The sequence below is a fragment of the Lutjanus erythropterus genome, chromosome 11 (genome assembly GCF_056507025.1).
Source record: "Lutjanus erythropterus isolate fLutEry1 chromosome 11, fLutEry1.hap2, whole genome shotgun sequence".
NCBI lineage: Eukaryota > Metazoa > Chordata > Actinopteri > Lutjaniformes > Lutjanidae > Lutjanus > Lutjanus erythropterus.
Window position 1 is genome coordinate 22176037 of NC_139327.1, and position 23170 is coordinate 22199206.

At 38.3% G+C, this 23170-nt stretch overlaps 2 protein-coding genes across 13 annotated transcripts in view; one reads left to right on the forward strand and one right to left on the reverse strand.

Annotated features, from left to right (window-relative positions):
* synj1 (synaptojanin 1) overlaps window positions 1-9559 on the reverse strand; it is a 34883-nt gene extending 25324 nt beyond the window's left edge. For 4 of the 12 annotated variants that reach the window (XM_084731309.1, XM_084731303.1, XM_084731307.1 and 1 more), the window contains exons 1-6: window positions 9342-9552; window positions 7553-7710; window positions 7273-7359; window positions 6150-6417; window positions 5322-5547; window positions 1349-1432 (exon numbers count right to left, since the gene is read on the reverse strand). In XM_084731309.1, coding sequence (XP_084587435.1) covers window positions 1349-1432; window positions 5322-5547; window positions 6150-6417; window positions 7273-7359; window positions 7553-7676 — 789 coding nt within the window. In that variant the 5' untranslated portion in view covers window positions 7677-7710; window positions 9342-9552. Of the gene's footprint in view, window positions 1-1348; window positions 1433-5321; window positions 5548-6149; window positions 6418-7272; window positions 7360-7552; window positions 7711-9336 lie in introns of all 12 variants that reach the window. The other 8 variants (XM_084731305.1, XM_084731306.1, XM_084731311.1 and 5 more) reach the window with 6 other exon arrangements.
* Window positions 9560-9957: 398 nt separating this feature from the next.
* Window positions 9958-19385, forward strand: LOC146319060 (lysosomal proton-coupled steroid conjugate and bile acid symporter SLC46A3). Its single transcript, XM_084731313.1, has 6 exons — window positions 9958-10099; window positions 10748-10960; window positions 12905-13787; window positions 14554-14637; window positions 14886-15042; window positions 17601-19385. Exons 2-6 carry the CDS (start codon window positions 10769-10771, stop codon window positions 17716-17718), a joined length of 1434 nt encoding a protein of 477 aa, XP_084587439.1. The 5' UTR covers window positions 9958-10099; window positions 10748-10768; the 3' UTR covers window positions 17719-19385.
* Window positions 19386-23170: the final 3785 nt, after the last annotated feature.

A 23170-nucleotide genomic window follows, 5' to 3' on the forward strand; every position in this document is an offset into this window, starting at 1 on the left:
AAATATTTTTTGCTGTAGACCCTGTCCACTGCAATTTACTTTTTAGCTTCCATGTTGGTACTCCTCTCATCTCATACAGTCCAAACCATCCTAACTATCTCTTTAAGAGGGGGCAGCCTGACTGATTTAAATCTTTCCCTGCAGGGTTTTATGACACTACACCTATGACAACTATTTCTAAAGTAAACTAACTGTAGAAAGATCAATAACTCTTCTTGGAAAAAAAATCAAAACTATCCATCCTGCTCAGGGAATGAATTTGACAGTACGGGGAGGAGAAAATAAGCCTACAAAGCCACGATCAGTAGAGGGGACTAAGGGGTAAAACAGTGCTTTAAAGCAGGAGGACTACGGTTCTGTCTGAAAACAATCCCGAGCCCACTACCCTCTGATTTGACCAAACCGCAGACCTTGTGGACTGAATAGGTGACTAATATGGTCTTGGTTTCTCTTGGCTTTCTTTAACAGTTATTTTTTCCATATTATCAATTAACACCTATCCAGATACCTGAGGTAATATCAGCAAACTAAGTGAAAAGGGAGTGGTTAAGGGATGTTTTCAGACCAGGCTCTCACCTGACCAAAGAAGTCTGGGAGCTGAGGAAAACAGAAAAATGCCCTTTACCAACCGCTGTATCTATCATTAACCTCCCCCACGCCTGACTTAATCCAATCCATCAGTCTGTGCAGTGTCAAGGCAAGGGCAGGAGGATCCCAGTGACGTTGTTTATGGTGTGCACTTAATGGGTGATGCTAGTTCCTGCTTTAGATTTCAAGTATAGCATTTCCTTGACATGTATTGAGTATGGGACCTTGCCTTGGTTTTCATCCCTGCCTTTTGGCATTGCACAGAAAACACCCTCTCTGCAGTATGAAAGCACCAGCACCAGCAAGAGCCGAAGAATAAAAAGGGTTATACCAGGTGGGGGTTCTCATCCAGCTGTTTAGGGTGCCGATTCTCATTCAGTTGCAACAAAACACCCTTAATGGAATTTTTCTGAACACAGCATGGACAAAATGTGTTAAAACTAGGGTAAAGATACTTTTCACCCTCCTTATACTGTCTTAACTGACATAATTACCAAACATATCTTAATGAAAGTCTTTTTTTCTTGTTTTGCAAGAGCTCCACGTAGGCTTCATCAGAGTTCAGTGTTTACACTTGCACTGTGCAATCAGCTGAGACTGTGTGAGCCTTATCTACAGCTGCAGCAATCACAAAATGCTCAGGACTTAGTCACAAACATGAAGGATGTTTTATGAGTTTCATATAATGTGGCGTAATATATGAAAACCTCATATTCACGACTGTGGGGTGGCTTTACAGGAAAGGTTTAGTTTCCTTTACCTGGATTCCTGGCTGTTCCCAGAAAAGAGGAATGGACCCACGAATCTGTATGAAGGATGAAACTTTATCATCCAGGAAAATAACCTGTTCAAAACAAGAGGAAAATAAGGTTAAGTTCAGTTGCAATGTGACAAAAAACTAGAACTACAACAATTAGCATATTATTATTATTAGTTGACAATTATTAAATTAATCACCAGCTAGTTTGATATTTGGTTTGAGTTATATTTCTTAAGATTAAAAGTCAAACACTCTGATTTCAGCTTCTTAAATGTCAATATTGGTGGTTTCTTTAGTCCTCAATGACAGTAAACTGAATATCTTTGGGTTGTGGACAAAACAAAACCTGGACACAATCTTGGGGTTTCAGAAACACAGATTGACATTTTTCACCACTTTCCAACACTCCATAGACCAAACAACTAACTGAATTTTTGGAAAAAATAATTGTCAGATTAATTGACAATGAAAATAATCATTAGTTGCAGCCCTTTAAAATACGTGTCGTAAAAACACTACATTAAAAACACATTTAAAGAGGAAAATAAATAACTAAATATAAAGATGAAATGGAGAGTATAACAACTTTTAATCTCAAAACAACAACAACAAAAAAAATATATATAGGAAAAAGAACAAAAACATTAACGCCATAAGGAACTAAAAATTTTAATTCCTCTGGCTGTATAATGCAGAGAATGAAGTGACTTCACTGTACTGGACAACACCAGCTTGTGTGTCTGAAGCCGCATTGTTATGACACAAAGGAAATGTAAAGGAGAAATCTGAACAACAGGCTGTGTGTCACATGTAGGGAGGCTACATTTTTCTGTGCTGTGCTGACGGTATAGTTTTGAGGCCAAAATCTTCAATCAGCATGACCAAAAGCTGTCAACACTACAGGGACTGGCCAAAATAAACAGAACACCTGACAATGCAATATAATCCAACACAAAACTTCTGTGTTTACCACTACACATATGAAGCTTTAAATTATATATTTCTACTCAGACTCTGACAGAGAGAGAAACACTGGCGGTGTTGTGCTACAATACAGTGTGCGGTAATTGTAATGGTTTCAGTTATTCTGTTTAACCTAGCCTACAGCTTTGTGTTTTTCATCCTGAAACGGGAACTATAAAAAGGGAAAATGCGTGTTGAGTCACTTTCAACAGTGAGCTGAAGAGTGCCCTTTCAAATATACGTGTCCTCAGACACAGTGATGACTCAGCAAAAATCCAAAAAAACACCAAAAAAAACAGAAAAAGCAAAATTCTGATTGAGCTGAACTTTACACAATAAGGAACTTCAAACTGACACTTGACCAATAACTCAGTGTGCCAATATATCATCCTGCTGCTGGTTCTCCTCTAGGTTTAATACTGATTATATGTCTGTAATTTTCAGTGTTAATCAATTTCCATCTACAGCGACAGCACGAAATGCTGGAGCAATAGTGTTTCATTACAAGGCTGCTCCAGGTTTACTGCTGGACAATTGGTCAATGGATAACCAGTGTTTACTCTATTAAATAAAGTCATGTGACTCTAACAAATGTGCATATGATACATATTAAAGGGCCAGTACAACTTGAACTACTCAATCTATTATTTATTTAGTCTGTATAAAGCATTAATAAGTATGTGTTCTGAGAACACAGAAACATGTGTCATTAACCACCCAGACAAATTTGAATGATTAAAAAAAATACCCAAGTAAACAAAATCAGGTATCAAAATCAAGAAAACAATGAGCAGTTTTCTCTGCTTTAAAACACTGGGACCGTGTCCATGTGTGTTTAGACAAAAATATCTGAATTTCCTTTGCACAGACATTAACCATACGCACATATGCTCTTACACAGGAGTGCTAGAAAAGGATGTCCACTCTCCCCCTCTCTGTTCATATCAATTTAACTGCTACCATATATCATTACAAGAAACTCTCATGCTGACAGAATCAGTCTCCAAAATTTACAGCTACTTTATCAGCGGGACAAAATGAACTATTCTCCCTTTGTGCACAAATGGTTGGGATGCAGCAGCCCAAACACCATCTCTTCCAATGCATACTATTAATATTACATATTAAGGAATCAATATTTCCCCAAAGCTGCTACAGTAATTTAATCTGAAACTCACCTCATTACTCTAAATAATAAATGATGACCTGCAATGTTGGACAATCCTACTAATATCCTTTATGGGCAGAATAACAATAATCGAATGACAACACTTCCCTAAAGAAATGATCTGTTTTCACTTATCCTTATTCAGCCAATGAGTACCTGGTTCAAATCTTTAGATTCAATTTTTTCCTCATTCTACTGGAAAAAATAAACCACTTAGGATAAGATTAGCAATCATACAAAAGCCCAAATCCCAAGGAGGCCTAAAAGTGCTGCACTTTTTTCCTACAAACCAACTCCACTTATATATTTTATTGGACCCATCCTGGTTAGACAACATGTGGAAAGACATAAAACAAACCCTGTGCAATAACATTTAAATTACAGACTTACTATTCTTCAGCCAATCCATCAAACATCACCCTTGTTTCAAAACCTGGACAATAGCAACAGCTCTGACAACTTATGGAAAGATCTCAAACTGCACACTTTCATCAATTTTCACCCCCATCTGGAATAAGATTTTCTACTTAGCAAAAACCCCTCATCATTCCCTCTTGGATTTAAAAGACATAACATATCTTAGGCACATCTTTAAAGAATAAAAACCCTGGCTTCATTTCCTGACTTCGTCCATAAGTATGACATTGGGAATAAACACTTTCTTCAATTTCTGCAAGTCAAATCTTCCATTCAGACAAGGATCAACGCAAAAGAGCAATTTTTGATCTCTCTCCATTAGTTTCAGATTTTCTCAACATCACCCATCCAAAAAAAAAAAAAGACTCTTGTCTAAGATATACAAACTGATATCTAAATATGATACATCTCTATCCATACCATCAGAAAACTGGCAACAAGATCTATCCATCGATCCTTATTCTGACTTCCAGACCCAAATCTACACAAATGTCTTCTCAATGACTAACAAGCAGCTCATACAGCACAAGGAAATCCACAGAATGTGCCACACTGGGTTTAAAATGGGATCGGCACAGTTTGAAATCTGCTGTACACAAAACACTCCTGACACCTACTTCCATGCTACCTGGCACTGCAATCTCATTCTATCTGTAACTACATTGTTGGATGTCAAACTGTTTTGCTGTCCTATTTTAATGTAATTTCCTGTATGTGTGTCACATGGGTCTCACCACAACCCCACCCTCTAAGAGACCAGCAGCAGGTCCTGAGTCTATTCAAAGTGAACATGAGCACAGATTATAATTGATTCTCTCACCCTGTAGTCACTGAGGGTAAATACTGGACCCATTTTTCATAAGTCACATATCTTTTGAACATTCTGACACTAAAATTTTATTTTTTTTAGTCTTTTTTTCAAGACCCGTCTCTGTCTCAGCAAACCAGTCACACTGTATCTGGCAACACAGATATGCTCTCTAACAAAATTAAGCAAGCATGTAAATACGGATGTCAAAATAAGACACAAACATTAAATTTGTACAGCATCTGTTTTTGTCTGTCCACACAACATTTACAACACATTCAACACACTTAGGAGACAGGAGGTATATACCATTACATACCACTCGCAGAGCTTGTAATGCAATATCTTGTTACAGAGAGCATCTTTCTGTTAACTCTTCCTGTCTTTTGTTATGCTGCACTAATAAAGAAAAATATAAACAAAGAAAAAATGTTTGTTGCTGCTTCCTGCTTTGTGTCTTGTTTGCCCTGCACATGAAAACAGTTCCACAATGCACAGAGCTTATAGTCACTGATGAAACTACAGTATCAAACTGATGGATTTGATCACCAGCTTTCATCACAATATGTCTCAAACAAGAAGAGTGATTTAATAAAACTGTCAAACGTATGACTCACCTGTTCAGTCTCCACAAAGTTGGCCACCTGTCCATCGTCATTTGTTCCTCGGACGTTGAATCTCGTGCCGGCCCGCTCTGAGCTGAGACGGGAGAAGATGCAGGCCTTGGCCTGTTTGTGCCCTGCATAGATGGTCCTGATCTCCACACCACCACACATCAGCCTCAACAACCAGTCATCACAGTTTACTCCGTAGTGTTTCAGGTGCAGGTGCAAAGATTGATTCCTGTTGATTCATGGCACCAAACACAACAGTAAAGGGTTGTTAATGATTAATCATTATTGGCGTTAAGAATTTCACCAATAAAAATTTATTAACCTATAATGTTTGCTTTGAGTACCAGTTCTTAAGATATCAGAGGTGTTTTGAGCAGACAAGACCAATCTTTTGATGTAAGAGCCTTACTGTTTTATTATTCTTTTTGTTTAAATTGTCATGAAATCACAAAAATAAGATGATGATAGAACTGTTTAAATAAAACTTAAACTGAGAAAAAGATGTGCATTTTATATCTTAAATATTAATGATTAATCGATTATTGATTGTGAACATGTTCAATTATTGGTTATTAAGGAAAATGCACAAAATTGCACAAAAACCCCTGGTAAATACACAAACAAATTCAGTGTGAGCGCTGATTTTCACACATTAGTTGCAAATCACAGTCTGATCACACATTCAGAAGAATCTATTACACCAGAAAAACTGTCCAGATTGAAGAACATTTAGTTACTCATATCTACTACTTCAGGGATTTTTTTTAAAGCCAAACACCTGCCTACTAGTCTCTTTATAACCTTGGAACAGCAATCATTTCATGCTCTCACCAAAAGAAGCGGTTATCTGTAGTGTCTTCTAGGGTCCTACGATGTGCATTGAGACTCAAGTCCATGCTGACTCCAGTGGAAGACCAGGCAAAGTAGAAGTGACCTGAGTTTAGGACCTTTCGCACCTCAGCGATACGGTCCTCATCTCCAGGATCATTCTTCAGGGATATAAAGTCTGTCTGTGTGACCCTGAAAACCTCAGAGTCCTGCACCTTCCCCACAGAGCTGCATCCTGTCACCACCACCAGACTGTGGAGCATGGAATCACCTACAGGAGTAAGATGGAATATAGTGAAAAAGAAAGGGACATGAGTAGGAAATCATCATAGATGTTGGATGGTAGGGCTGCACAATTAGTCAAAATATTGCAGAAATCGCAATGTTGCCCAGAGCAACATTCAAATCACAGGAGCTGCTCTTTTATGATTAAGTAAAATGTGTGACAAAACAGCATTATAATGCAGCACTGGTAAGTACTGTAGTGCTGCAGAGATGCACCGACATACAAATCTTGTTCTCTAGTGTTTGGTACAGACGCCAACATGGCTGGTCTATTTTGTTTTTACATTATAAATAAATTCAAGTGTATCCATGATCCTGCAGTTAAAATGATTTAGTTGTATCGGTGCCCCATGTATTTTGGTTGTGATTGCAAATCATAGCTCAATCATATTTGTCAAAATAATCATAATTTGACTTTTTTAAATCATACTGTACAACCCCAGTGGATTGCAAAGAAAAAATGAGGCTGAATATTGATAGATAAGAAGCACTGCATGAAGCAAATATACAATTAAACATTAAGCATTAAGAAGCTGGACATGAAATAGTTAATTCAACTTTGGTGCCACTGCTTTAATAGGAAATCACCAGCCAGTCAAATCTCAGCCATCTACAATACTAAGCTTTAATCTTTTACATGGCTTTTTCCTTGTTGTGATAACAGGAGCCTTCAAGGTCAAGTAGAGGACAGGAGAAAGCAGCTTATGAGTAAAGCAGCAACAGGACTACAAACCAGAGGGCCCTCACAACGATGCAAGGCCCTGGGGGTCATGATCTGAACTGGACCCAGGAAATTTCTAAACCAGGAGCAATGAATGGAGAAAAAGTTTCTGTAGCTCACCCAGGTTTAGGCGGAGGACGCCCAGGATTCCATAGGCATCAACAATCTTGGCGTATGTGTTTTTAATGGCCTCTTTCTCTGCTGCCGCTGGAGACAAACAAAAGCAACATCATTAAAAGCAAATATCTAACTTAACAAATATAACTTAACTGTGACTTAATCATGGCACATAATCATGTCTCTTATAGGTGCATTTCTCTTGAATCATTCCTATCTGAGGCAAGCCTTAAAGAGTGTTTAGAAATCTCTCATTACAGTGCAATTAAAAATGATGCCTTACACAGAACGGCCACGGCCCCTGACTCAAACATGAGGCATTCTTCCCTGGTCCTGGTTTCCACTATGACACTGTAGGGGGGCGGGTCCAGCTTGTGGTAGATGCGATATCCCTTGCTGAAGGCCATTGTTACTCCAAGATGAAAAAACCTATGTTATGACCTGGAAACCAAGCCAGAATGAATGACACCAGATCTGATTAGAGACATTACCAAACAGACAGAACCATCATTTTATGGAGTATGATGCTCAATTTATTATTAATGGAGAGATGAGGCATTATCTGACCATGCAGCACTTGCTTTTTATGATGTTCAGATCAAAAATGTTGCTATTATTACAACACCATAAATAATATCCAAAATCGGTCCAATATATCACAGCTCATGTTGGAGGAGATTCAGAACATACACTGCCACTCACATCCATATGTTTTGGTCTTATGTTCTAAGCTAGCTGTATTCTGGACAGAGGTATTTGATGCCCCCAAATATCTTTTCAACATAATATTCCACAAAAATCTGCAATAGCGCAACTGGTAGTAATACCTAAATGTTTGGATGGGAGGGCCAAGAAATACCTCTAAAATATACAGCAGCCTTTAAGCATAGGACCACTACAGTAGATATCTGAAACCAGAACCTCACACATACAATACATGGATCCAAAAAGTTTGGCACCGTTATCAGAAAGAACAAATTACATATCCTTTAAGGCCTTTGCTAAATGGTAGAGCCCTGACACAGCTTTATGAATACAATAAGGTTAATTACTCTATTATTACTGCCCTGAATAACTCTAAACTTTCATATTCCCTCTATACACACGTCACATAGACACATTACATATATTTACAGCAATTTTTGTGCATGTACCTGTACTATTGAATGCTGGCATGCACAATTACTACTGTTATTTTTTTTTTTTTACTGGTTTGTTAATGAAAATTAAATGAAATTAAATGAAGTTGAAAAATACATTTTATATAGCTAATGTTATGATTGAACCAAATATTAAGACGTCGTAAAGACTATTAAGTAGATCATTGTAAACCACTCTGACTGTAGGTCGTACAATATCCGTTCTTCCCATTTCATTAGGTAAATTTGTCTTGTCATTAAGCAATTAGACTACATGACTAATTCCGGGATGCTGCATGACGAAAAAACTCATTGCGAAATCAAATCAGAAGCCTAACAAGTACAAACATAGATAAGGCCCGCACACAGGATAACTAATCTTATTTTAAACTGAATATCGTATGTAGTTGTGGATTGTGAGCAGCAGGAGCACTGTGAACTGTGATAACGTAAGGCCGAAGGACTGTAATATCATCCATCCTGACACGGACAGTCACGACTTTATAGTGCAACTGCAGTAGGCGAAGCTAACGCTAATGTCTACCCGCCAGCTAACGTTCCCCATCGCCAGAGTCTTGTCCGCTGGAGAATGAAACGAAAAGATTATAGAGAAGAACGCGACAGGAAAAAATGACAAAGCAAAAACAGCTTGCTGTCTTTCACCTACCAAGCGCTAGCTTCTAACGTTAGCTAAGTTGGCTAAATTAATCACAGGAATAGGCTATGATTCGCTAGCTGAGGATATTTTGATGGTGGTACTACCTGCCTGCACGTCCACCGGGATGATAAGCTCACATTTACTAAACCATAAATTGCAGAGACTCGGTGATGTTGAAAATATAAACCTGTGCAAACATGTTCATTTCGGATCGATCTTATAATTGTGGGTTAGATTTTAATTACACATAGGAAGAGCTACAGATTTCACCTTACCGTCTCCCCCAGCCGGGTTGTTACTCCGCTGTCACAACAAAATCCTTCCCGGTGTGTTGGTAAAATGGTACATTCCAACGCACAGCACGCCTACCTCACGTTACGGTCTTATCGAGGGAACCCCAAACCCGCGAAAGATCTCGCGAGAGTGACCACTGTAACCCAAATCGTAATCTTTTCCTAATACTAATCAAGTGTTTTTTTGCCCCTTAAGATACCCAGATTTTAACACCAGTATTTTCACGTCATATAATTTAATTACTATGTAGAACGTGCACAACGAGGAAACAACTCTTATGAATATCGCGAGATATTCTCAAATCAAGGATTCCCTTGTAAACTCCAACGCCTACCTTACGTTACCGTAATGCTTAGACGAGTGATAGCGTGCGCTTTTCAACAAGGGAAACAGAAGCATTCACTGTGCGTAAACAAAAAAAAAATGCGACCTAAATCCAGTCGATGTTCCTTATAGGTATCTCAAATAAACGTTAATATGCATTAAAAGCCTGTTGCACAAAGTCACAAACTGTTCTCGTGCGCGTTTACTCATGAATGACAGTTCGATCGTCGAGTAAAGGCAGCCTAGAAATACTGCTGTCCAATCAAAAAAAGGGAATGGGCGGGACCTCGGCGTTTCATAATACTGCCAGACGCTGCTGTATAAAACAGGAGCTTCGCCTGAACGACCTGGTAAACACAATGTTTTGCTGGGGTCACTTAATTGATAAAACATGATACAAACGGCTATTTAAAAGGTAGGTGCAATACTGCATGTTCTTATAACATCATTTATGAAAACAGGGCTAAGCTGTCGTTGTCTTCTATTGTGTGATGTCTAATATTTACCTAGCTCATCCTACAGCATACCATACTTAACATAAACAAACTGTATATGACCTGCTTATTATCATATATTACACTACCTGTCAGAAAATGTTGTGTCGACAATGTTGTGGAAACTAAATGCTCCTCTAAATGCCAGAACAACCAAACAAATACGTTCAAGTTGACCCTGTTTTACGACTGGAATCATTTTTCTGCTATTTAAAGAGGAACACTGATACCATATTTTCCCTGAACATTGAACTTACATGTTGAAATTAAGTTTTCAGAACTTAGAACAGCAAAATAGTTTTTAAGAAGCTGATCAATATTCTGAATAAGTTACAATTTTGAAACTGTAGTACAATTAAATCTTGTTTGTACAATGTCATAGTCAAATGATTCAAAGGCTGTTTAGACATATGTGGAAATAAACAAGTTACCAATGAATACAATGAAATTCTTACTGTATTTCTATTTGCAATTATGAAAGTATACTAGAAAGTTTAATTTAAAAAAATAAATTAACTACAACATATATCTTGTTAAACTAAATTTATTCTCTTCATGTTCTTTTTCAGAAAACATTGCAGCTCCTCAAAATGACGGGCCTTTTCCTTGTGGAGCCTGTGGTTGCCTTGTACGCTTTCTCCAGTTTTCTCATCTATCCTCTTGTGCAGCAGTATGTGTACCGAAGGCTCTGGGAACAGCTGACAAACACCACATATCCCATTTCTGACAACACCTCCAGATGTGCTGCAAGTAACAGCAGCAACCACTCAAGTTACCATGAGGTTAGTTATGAATTACTAGCTCAAGACACAAAACGTACAGTCAGTTACAAATATTAGGAACAGCTTGTATTTGATATTTCCCTCCTTTTAAAACATACTAAGAATGAATGTACTTATGTCAACTTTTCCAGTATATTTTCAGGATAAACAGTAGCACTGTAATGATGTTAATACAGTGAATGTTATTTGAGAAGTATTTTAGAGGCAGGAAAAAAACACTGTTCTTTGTGTTTTCTGCCTACTAGATTATGCATGTGACACAGATTTAATTATTGCTGTCTCATGGTGTCTGTGTGTTCATGAAAATAAATCGCTCACTGACACAAAAAAGTCAGGCTTTCTAAAGTAACCAAAAGTAATGCTCTTGGGCATAGGTGCAGTCTATTCTTCCACAACTGCAGGCTGGGTCTCAGCAGCTATCTGTGTCTGTGTTGTGTCTTTTCTCTCATGACTCAGCATAAGTTTTCCAATAATTATTTCAGATGCCTTGAGCAACACAGCTCGGCTAAAAAGAGCTGATTCAGCTTCTTTGCCATAACATGACATGTGCAAGAAAGACTTGTGACTTAAGTTTACCTTTATGAACTTGCACAGAAACGGACTGATATACTGTAGAAGCAACACTTTTGCTCAAGACTGATAATCTTCTTAAATCAATAAACATTTTAGAGCACTTAATCACTTTCTAATGTGAAGTATTTACTTCTGCAGTGCATAAAGGCATACTGCATTATAAGAAGGGTTTAGATTAAATATTCTTCTGCAGAAAGTATTAGTAATGTTTTATTTTTATCATGTATTTATAGTAGAGAAATGAAACGCAACAAGGAAGTGAGAACAGAAACACTGATCTGGAAAAGCCTGTCAGAAAATACCCACTGCTGCACCTGTTACACTGTAGAAAGCTTTGTTTCTTTTGGCCCTGACTAAGAAAATCTCACAATGAAGTGTTGGCAAAATTCACAGGTTGAAGTGCTTTCATTCTGGGTTGGTTTCATGACATTAGATGCAGGGTTTTTGTGGGAGCTAGACATCCTTGTGAACACTCTAATGTTAATGAGTGTTTCCAAGGTTTAAAAAATGCTTGGATTTTAAATAACTGCTTTAAACTGCTTTAAACTGCATTTTAATTACTTTAATAATAAATTGCTACCTGACAGAATAGTTTGGACTCGAATGCTGCACACAACATGCCTCCACAGTGTGATAAAACAAACAACATAATAAATAAATTGCACATAATCCACATTGCACATTACAGATATTGCACATACAAATACGTAACACATATTGCACATACCCTGTGGTAAAAAACACCATGAAACTATTGGACAATCCCTGCAGCCTCAAACAGCACTGTTCAAAAGCTTAATGGAAGTAGGAACAAATTAATTTTTAAATCGGTTAAGTTTACAGCGGGGAACTCTGTATCGTCTGCCAGAGGGCAAAAGCTCATATTCTACATGAGTTGTTTTGGAAAGGTTTGGGAACCCCTGTGTTATAGCACAATAACATTTGATTTAATGTGATGAAGAACTGAAATAATCATTTTTATTCTGTGTATATGAATGTATGATTTACCACAGCTGTAAGGTGCCGGAAAAGCTTGAAAATGCACCTTGAAAGTTCTTGAAAAGGGCTTGAATTTGACTTTTCAAATTTAACTAAGTTAAAGGCCCTGAGTTAGACAACACAGCACTAAACTGGATGGCTTCTTATCTGACAGGTAGGGACCAGTGGGTCGAGGTTGGCGGGTAGTTGTTGGAAGCCATGCCAGTCACCTGTGGGGTGACCACTCACAGGGTCCTTGGTCTTCTGCTCTTTTTGCTCTGTATAAATGATGAATGAAAGCAGCTAGCACTAGCACAAGCACTTCAATCTTCTTCTTGTGTCATTTACATGATTTGTTAAACTTAACCACCCTCTCTTTTTCTGTGTTTCCAGGAGGTACAGAAGCAGGCCTCTCTCTTCTCCCTTTACTCAGACCTCCTCTCCACGATCCCCTCTCTGGTTGTCACTCTCATGCTTGTGGCCTACAGTGACCGGGGAGGACGCAAGATCACAATTATCATGCCTTTGATTGGCACGTTGATCTACACCTTGGCCTTCCTGACAGTGTCCTTCTTTGAGCTCAGTATTTACATCCTCATTGGCTCCTCGCTCCTCAGCTCTCTGTTTGGTGGATTGGGCACGTTTCTGGGCGGCTGTTTCGCCTACATAGCAGACTTATGTGAGGATGATCGTCAGAAGACGCTGCGCATGGCTGGACTGGACATGATGATCGGCCTGTTGTCTGGGGTGGCCGCAATATCGACAGGCTACTTTCTGAGAGCTGCAGGCTTTAACTGGCCTTTCATAACCTCTGCATTGTGCCAGTGTTTGATCCTGTTCTATGCAATCTTCATCCTAGAAGAGACTGTGAAGAAGCCTGACACTAATGCAGTGATTTCAGACGGGTCTCCTCAGCACTCAGCTTTGAAACAGATGATCTATGGGGTCTACCAGATGTTCACAGGGACCAGCCTGAGATGTAAAACTGTCTTGGTACTCCTCATAATCATCTTCACCAGCTTTTCCTTCGCCTACGTCGGTGGGATCTCCTTGATGACACTGTATGAGCTCAATGAACCGCTGTGCTGGACGGAGATTTTGATCGGCTATGGCTCAGCGCTGTCCACCACCGTGTTCGTGACCAGTTTTCTGGGAGTGTCAGCGTTCACATACTGCGGTGTGCCACAGCTGCTCATTGTTCTGATGGGGATCCTGTCCGTCATGTCCGGCATGGTCCTGCTGGCGTTTACTAAAACCACTTTACTGATGTTCATGGGTGAGAAAAACATCCAGGACAGCTGGGCTGCATAAATCAATGATGTTCAATAGTTTTGAATGTCATTTTTGGTGAAAAAACACCAAAGTCTTTCTATTTCAGTTGTTTACAAGGTCAGGTGTGTGCAGGAACTAAAGCCTGACCAGTATTGAGTTTTACAACACCAATATTATAGTAAGATATTCAGATTTGCATTGTGAAATGATTCATGGCCTGATAGCCCCATTTCATAACTATCTAATGTGCTTCACGTCCATAAAATAAATATTAATATCTCTGTTTATGAGGCCCTTTTCCAACATATTACATGGAGCTGAAAGTGCTTTATTAAAAAATGAATGGGTGTAAAGAGACAGGATATATCATATTAAAAAGACATTTTATCTGCAGAAACAAAGGAAGGGCACACTGAAGAGTAATAAAAAAAAATTACGTAACTAAACATTACAGGCTGGTTGTTCAGGTTACTGATTGATAGAACCTAGTTTTGCTATCACTTTTCCAAGGTGTAAAAATTTAACTAGGGCGTTGTTTTATTAGATTATTGTATTCTAAGTTGATAAAACAATATAATTATGATATATTAACATTATATTGTTTATGTGAATTGTCATGAAGCGAAATGAGAGGACATAAATCTGTCACATAAAGTATGAATTTACTTTAATTATGAAGAAGGAATTTTACAATTTGGTGCGATTTTATCAAAGTCCCTACATTATAATGAATAATGTAATGTCTTTCTTCTGTTATTTGTTCACCACAGTGAGAGTGCCAATGCTTCTGTCTATCATGCCTTTCCCTGTTCTGCGCTCCATGATGTCAAAGATCATCTCAAAGTCTGAGCAGGGTGAGTTGGTTCAGAGCTTCACAGGAGCCACAGAACCATGTCTGTGTTTGTAGAGTCAGAGTCCATGGAAGAGTTGCCTACCCCAGCAACTTCATGATGCACTTGACAGCAAAGCACTCCAAGTTTCTGTTTGTTAGAGCAAAGGGAAATCTTGGAACTAAACTGATTTCAGGCGTGCTCTGCTGCTCATCAACCTTATCGCTTCTTAAAACTATTTTTTCTTCTCTCCTGTGTGTCTGCGTTTGCAGGAGCCCTGTTTGCCTGCCTGTCCTTCCTGGAGAGTTTAACTAACAACATATCGAGTGCAGTCTTCAGCAGTGTGTATTTTGCAACGGTGTCGTGGTACCCCGGCTTCATCTTCCTGTTGTCTGCAGGACTCTGTGTCATTCCCTTGTTTGCCCTCGGGTAAGTTCACCATGCTGCTGATGTAGACAGCACGACATTAAAGGTTGAGTTCGTCTTTGTTCTTTTTTTGTGTTTTTCAAATGGTAACTCCCACTCCGCTGTTCGTGTGCTCAGTTCAGTTGGGGGCTGTGATGTAAACATAAACACTCCCACGGTGCTCCAAGCTACAGGTTCAGCCAGACATATCAGGGTTAGCAGTTAGCAGTTAGCAGTTATTCTGGTGGAGTTAACTTTGACAGGTGGCCATATTTTACAGGGTTTATATAGCAATGTCATCATGCAGAAACGTACGTCACGTGGGAGAAAGTTCAAGAAGGGCTTGGGAAAATAGCATTTTGATGCCAAAGCGTGCCTGCTTTGCTTTTTCTTCCTCGAGACATCACTTCTGGCAGGTTTCAGTCGTCACAACTCACATGACACATACTGTTCATACTTTTCTTGGCCCAAACATCTGATCCAGATAATGATACTGAGTATCGGCTCAGTGCCACCTCTAATATAAAGGGCTCATTCTAAGGTAAAGAAAACACAAAATTTCTCATTTTCTGTTGATTATACACGAATAAAAATATTGTATGAATTTTATATTCCATTTTTTAAGTAGTGTCATTGGTAACACCTGTGTTTACCTTTTTATTTAATGTCAAAATGACTGCTGTGAAAAAGGTCTAATGTGTTTGGAAGGTATAATAAGAAATGTGTTAGAAAATTCATGGTTTTAAACCTTAATAGACCCTTTACACAGCCGTCATTTTGATATGAAATAGTAGGGTAAACACAGGTGCTACCAGTGATACTAATTAAGGATCTGTTCAGTCAGGGTGCTGTTATTGTGCATGTTGGCTCACTGGAAAAGCTCTGCTACAACGGCATCTTCATTAGTATCGTTGGTAACATCTGTGTTTACCCTGCTGTTTTCTATAAATATGTCTGCTGTGAAATTTTTTTTTAGTATGCTGAAAATCAGTGTGTAGCAGCAGCAAATTTGCTTGAGATAGGTCCATCCATCACAGTTCTCCATCTCTTTTCTACAAGTTATGTTCTAACATGTTGCAAGCAGGAACCATTCCCCTTTTTCAGAACTCATGTATTAATGGACCTTCCTATGTTAATAGAAATGCAGCCTGTGAATTTGATGTTTGTCTTGGTGCTGTGTAAACTAATCTGTTGAGAGAGAACCTTTTCATGAATATGACATTGAAAAGGAGTTCAGAGAGTATTTCAGTATGAATATATACCAATAAAAACACAGCAGTTTATGCTTCAGGTGTAGAACTGTACTCTGTGGATAAAGTTGCATTACACTACCTGTAGTTTCTGCTAAGTTACTGTTTTCCAGTTCTGACTTGAAAACAAGGAAATGCTGTGTTTAATTTTGGCCCTCAGAGCCAGTTCCTCATTCCTGCATTCAGCACCTTTCTTCACCAAACAGGTTCCTTCTTCATAGTAATGTGAGTCTCTGACATGTGCATAGAGTCTTTTCGTTTTTATTTTGTTACTAATACACCATCAACATTGATTTTGTGGTAGGAAGACAGGCCATAGAAGGTACTTGGTGCACCGCATTCTTACATTTGTTTTGTGTCACTGAGTTGACAGAGAAGTGCTGCTGAGTCAGTCTGATCTGAGGTGTAGCGTGAAACATAAAACTCATCCACTACTGTCACGTGCACTGCTGCTTCAGTCACTGTAGTGAGTAGTTATAAAAATAACAAAGCCACTGGTTCAGCAGTCTCAGTTTAACAGTCACTTTAAGACCTCTGTCCCATTTAATAAATACATTTTGGACTTTATGAGAACATTGTATTCTGTATGTTCAGCACCTCTTATTACAGGGAACTACCAGTTTTATTATATATAGAGAGTTCACAGAACAGAAGTGCACCTTCTTACCCAGTTAGTAACAACAAATGTTCATCATTAATAAATGGTAAATTCCTTGGGATTAAGAAACAAAAGTACATGGGTCGGTTTAGAAAAGATCAGCTTTGGGTTAAAATAAGTGGGTTACTTACATACAGTAAGTTTGTGTACATAATGTAACATATGTAACATACATAACATATTATAATCATCATTTGCAATGTTGTAATAGTTATCCAAATAGTGTTTATAAATGGTTTGCAAAGTAATTATTAACCATTACATTACAATAACAAGTGTTGCCAAAGTGTGATGTAACTCTCTATTTAATGTTTCTTAAATGTTTACAAATCCTTTGGTAATCATTAACAAAGACTGAATATAATATATAAAATCTTATATTGTGTACAACAATAAACTGTCTCTAGCTATGATATTATATATAATTTATAAACTTATTTTTTGGGGTACACAATATAATGAGAAAATAAAAAATAAAGAATCACTAATAATTAGTGAACAAAATGAGTTATTATTTCCTTGTTTGGTAACTGTTAAATAACTATTAAATTAAGTTTGATTAACTGTCATTGTGGGATATAAAGTGTGTTTAGTTAGTGATTGTTAGAAACAGTATATCATATATACCTCACATGTTTTTCTGCCTCTCTCATCCCTGTTTTTCCATGTTTCAGGGTCGTGGGGCTGATAGGAGTGGATGTTGCACAAGAGGTAAAACAGCCTGAGCCCGTCTTCTCAGGGGAGGAAGATCCTGCTGAAAGTCTCAATGAAAACAGTCCTCTTCTTCGCTGAGCTACTTCCTGGACTGCCAAAACCTCACCAGCACTTTGTTCGTTCTTTCTTTAGCCATTTATTCAAAGTTACTTTTTTCTAAACATACCTCAGTGACTGATAGTCAGTTTCATAAATGAATAATGCAGGCTACAGATTCATCTCTTAGCTTCTGTTGCAGTGATTGTGCTTCTGAACTTGATTTTTCTGAAGATACAGCAGGGAGTTGCACTAAAAGAGTTAGAGGATATTACCATTAAGTGATGTGTATTACATTTAACAATTAAGAATGGTGTGTGAGCATCTGAGACATTTTTACCTCAATATGGCCTGACTGTGACATTACCGACACTTTCTAAAAGATTCCCGTTCAGCTTCATAACGTGATAGGATTTGCATTTTTAAGAATTTGGTTATAGTTTTGAAACTGATTCCGATCTGTCCTACCTTTTGTCTGTCCTTTTATGTGCAATATAACACATATCTTAAAATGTCAGAATGGGTAGGAGCTCCTCCTAGGCTCAAATTGACATTGTTTGTTGTGCTAGAGTTACATGTGTACCCAAAAATCACAGAACACTCCAAGGCACTCCTTAAAAATAAATAAAATAAAATGTCTTTATTGTCAGGGGGGTGTCCCTCTTTAGGCCACAACTCCATGTCTAAGTAGAAGACCACTATAAAAGGGCCTTATGTTCCAGTTGATCTGTTCAACTGTTGTTTTAAGGTCGAGCATGACCATGCTGTGACAATAAAGGCATTTTAATTGTTTTAAAAGAGAGTGCCTTGGAGTTTTTTGCGATTTTCAAGTATACATGTATCTCTAACCGATGAGCGCCCCGAACAAACTGATTTTTGGTAACACAAATCGTGTTTACTATGAAAGAAGTTATAAACAAATCTACAATTTAGATGCATTATACTCACTAAAACCCCTTGGTTAATATATCTGATCTGATCAAGACCATGAAGCAGGAAACCCCCACAGGAAGGAAGAATCAATCAGTGCTTTATAAGAAATGAATAGTTTTTATTTACAGCATAATTTTCTATGGTTGTCCTGTAACTTAAATATTTGGTGATCTGAGGGATCACAAGGAAGGACAAGACCTAATATCATTATGAAGGGAAAAAAAAAAGATTGCAATTACATATAAAACAAAGTGTCTTGTGTCTGGTTCTTGAAAAGGAATTCATGAGAAAAACCATCAGATTTTAGGTAGAATCAGCAGTATTTGTCAGAGCTCTTCCTAAAAACATTAGAAAATGAGCTGATTGTTGAGTTTCACTTTCAGGACATTGACTACCAACATTTTGGTTTGGTACAGTAAAGCACAACAAATAATGAGGAAATAAGGATGCAGTCTCTGCAGACACAGACACCGCCACAAACTTCTAGCAGGTCGTAAGTGATGATTGACAGGGATTATGTAATGTAAGTATATACATCTTCTTTTCTGAGAGAAAATGTTGCATATTATGCAATTTAATTTAATTCAAATTTAATTAAAAGTGTGTGTGTGTTAACAAGAAAGTCAACAGGATGAAATTTTCTGTATGATTTTCCCAGGAGTGCATTTGACCCTTGCCATAAGTTGTTGTTTTTTTTAATGAAGAAATATGGATTATCCTATTCCTTTATGTGTATGTCTATGTACATTTTTTTTTTTTACGAATTAAAGAAATAATAATAATAATAATTTCTTTCCTGTGTGATTCCAGTGAGTTTTTCTAACACTATCCCAAAGAAGACCAAACATCAAGAAGACTAGTTTTCGCTGTTGGTGAAAGACCATATTCTCGTCAGTTTTAAATTTGCACTAAGACTTCCTGCTGCTCACTAAAACCACAACTGATGAACATTTACGTGCTTTGTCTTAAGCTGTTTTTGCAGAGAGACCTTTATCTTGATGGAAACGTCTCACTAATTAGACATCCATTCAGTAAAAATAAGCAGACTTCGTTATCATGTTGATTGTTGGGTTTGGAATGTAGAAATTAAGAAAAAGAACACCGTCAGGGATTTAAATTAATAAAACCTGAAGGTCCAGCATGAATTGTAAATGTTAAATACTTGTCATCCACCAAGCCAGGCTTTGAGGAATCAGGGAGACAATCAATTTCACAAAACAAGAGTGTTCTCAGTCCAGCTCTAGACCTCTGAATGACCTCTGAAATAGACCAAAGGAAGTGAAACAAAATGCCATTTCAGTTTGATTATTATCAGACTATGTTTTCTCAGTCAGTCCTTAATGCTCCATTTTCATTCAGGTCAGGAGCATCAAGATATAATGCTTTCATGTGGCGAAGGAGACCCTTTTCATGCTGAGGGAATATATCTAATTATAAACCATTTGACAACAATTTGTGCTCATTGTCTTGGGTAGTCTGTAAAGCTGAGTGTGTTTAGAGCTTGACTCTATGTAGTAAGTCTGTGCAGTCACTCTATGTAAATCTGTATGCTGAGTCACAGTAGCAACATCTTTTTATATATGAGCCCAAGGGAAATAACAAGCTGATTCCTACTTTTCCTGCAGGTTATGAACAGAACTGTCTCAGTGATGCTGTTGTAAGACCACTAGGTGTCACTCTTGTCATATTAACAGGCAAACAGACACCTTCAGTTTCATCAGCCAGCACCATGGATCTGCAATAGAAAGCCCCACGTTAAATACTAGTTGTTGTTGACATGGAAATAACGGAAAGATGTTCTGTCATTTTTTCTTTATGAACGAAATGACACAAATGCAACTGTGAAGCTCCTACAGCCCTATAATGCCCCTTCATTATATATTCAAAAGTGTAGGCCTGCTCTAGATTCCCTGTTTTTTCATAAGCTACAAAGGGACTATTGAACACTGTGGGTTTAACCATAACAAACTTTATTATGCTGCCTCCACAGCCGCAATTGAAATGGTCTGGCAATAAAAAGCTGTCCCCACACAATCAGAAGAGGTACCAAGTGTGCACACATCCAAACAGAAGTCTTGTGGAAGAGGTGCATGCCAAAAAAATTACACAGGAGGGTAGAAAAGAGAAATATCTGCACAATGTTAGGTTTCAAATAAATATTTGAATTCTCTTTTAGGATATTCTCTTTAAAGGCAACCTTTTGATCTTCAAGACTGTATTGAGTGTCATCTTTCGTCAGAATATATGTTACCAAATGCAATCATTATATCTGAAATTATGTTTGTAACCAATTCTGTGAATCAGAAAAAAAACATCAGTCCCCTTTTCCACCAATGCACGCTCCCAACACTGTTCCTCATTCATCTCACACCTCACAGTTATTGTATTTGATTTTCCTGCACCGCATTTTCCAAGGTTCCCACCTCCTGTCTTTGTCCTCTGCAGAGAAGGGTCGTCATTGTGCGTACACGCATGTGTGTAAAACCTATTTTTCTTAGACGCACCCTGTCTCTGGGAGAGATGTGAGATTCGAGGAAGGCCTGCAAGCATGCAAACTGTGTGTGTCGTATGGATGATGAATGGACGTCACAAATCCTGGCAGTGAGCCCATCAGATTGCATGCTTAGTTATTGGACCACTTGGTTAGTATGGAAACAGAGAAGCATTTAACCAGTGTCTGTCACTACAAAAGATAAAGGAGATGCCGCCAAGGCAATACTCATGTGAATCTGCACTGCATATGTCTCATAAAATCAGATTAAACCTACATGTGATGCATATAGTTATCAGCTCAGTTTTAAATGGGGTCTGTTGGGATGTTTCATTGGCATATTGGTTCTATCAGTATACTTAATTCGATGGGGTGTGCAGACTGTGGGGTGGGGTGTACTGTCTGTAAGACTGTCATAACCAGGTCATAACACCTGTCATGAACATGACGGAATCTTTACAAATGCTTATGACTGTAGTCATTAAGTGTCATTTGCTCAATTATGTAAATTTTTTTGACATTGTTTGAGATATCTTTGTCATGACAACTTGAAATTATCAGACGTGAAGAAACTGTTTAGCTTTATGTTTTAACATGACGTTAAACTGTCATATGTGGTTGGTTTTTACTTTGGCCATCGTGAGCCCATTATAAGCGTGTTATGTATATTTTGATTGCCCTCAAGTAAAGTTGTCCATTTGGGACTTGTCATAAATTGTCATTGTCATTAAATGGTATAAACCTCCATGTGAGAAACACAACATTGGTATGCTTGTTTAAAGCTGGTTCAGTGTGAGAGCATTAAGCAAACCTCCTTACATTTGTGAAAGTAGGCTAACTGTTATCAGCTGTTAGCCGTGGAGCTAGCTGCCTGATTAACTGACCACCTCGGTACTGTGTTCCCTGACGTCAAACTCACCACCGTTCTGTGTGTTAAACTCTGTTGAGAGATGTGACAAACAGGAGGGTGGCAAACCTCCATGAGAGAAACACAACTTGGAGACGCTTATTTAAAGCTGGTACAGTGTGAAAACATGAAGCAGACCTCCTCACACTTCAGAGAAATAAAATCTTGTTGCTTTAGAACATTGTTGAAATAGAAACATGCCAGTGAAAGTGTGTGCAATTTCCTTTTTTCCCCTTTTTTCTTAATTTATACATGGCACGTCAGTTTGAATTGGCTTCATTCACGGAAACCGAAATGACGTCTGATCATAATGTGCAGTTATTTGATTTCCACCCTCAAGTCTTGAGAACCGTGACTGCAGCTTGATTGTAAGGTAATGTTGACACTGAGTTTCTCAGCGCTGGAGGTTACATGCGGGATCATCAGAGGCAGGGCCTGCTTGGCACCAAACATGAGGTTTATGGTTAAATTAGAGATGGAGGTGTGGTGAGCAGTGACGGTTTTCCCAGGGGTGAGGAGCCCAGAGGGGGAGATGGTCGTGGTGGTGGTGTGGTGGAGTGTGTCTGGCGTGCATGGGGTCGTTGAGGATTAAAGGGAAGTTTGACAACGTATAGTTGAGCATAGAGGCAAGAGGATCGGGGTCTTTGGTTTCTGGTTTCCAAACGAGCTGAATCAGCAGTATGATCATCTGCACCACACCACATCACATCACCAATAGCTCAATCTCTGATGTTGATCCAGTAAGTTGCTAACAGACCTCTCTTTATCTCAACCTTCTGCTGCCCCGAGGAGATAATTCACTGTAATATAAAGACCCATTTGAGGTGGTTTGCGTGACTGAAGCTGAGAAGGGCAGAATGGAGGGCCTTCCCGCTCTGGAGTGATTTGATCATTTGAGGATCATTTGATCACACTAGGATCCACTGCATATTTATTTTCATTCTCAGTTTTCATATAGTAAACAGACTCAACAGCACAGAGAATAAATTTCATTATAAGACTGACAGTTCATAAGAATGTGGGTAGAGTTTAATGTACAAGCAGAACATTTCATTTCTTTTTGTTTGTGTACCCAGGAGAGATTTTGCTGAGTATGACAGCTGAGCTGTTTTCTTCATGTTAGTTGTTTTTACAAACATGAGTCGTGTTTCTTCCCAAGTACC

Excerpts from the sequence above, each read along its gene's own strand:
- LOC146319060 (XM_084731313.1), top strand. The coding sequence starts at position 10,769 with ATGACGGGCCTTTTCCTTGTGGAGCCTGTGGTTGCCTTGTACGCTTTC. Across the intron at positions 10,961-12,904 it reads ACCACTCAAGTTACCATGAG|GAGGTACAGAAGCAGGCCTC; the intron begins GTTAGTTATGAA and ends CTGTGTTTCCAG. Across the intron at positions 13,788-14,553 it reads CACTTTACTGATGTTCATGG|TGAGAGTGCCAATGCTTCTG; the intron begins GTGAGAAAAACA and ends TGTTCACCACAG.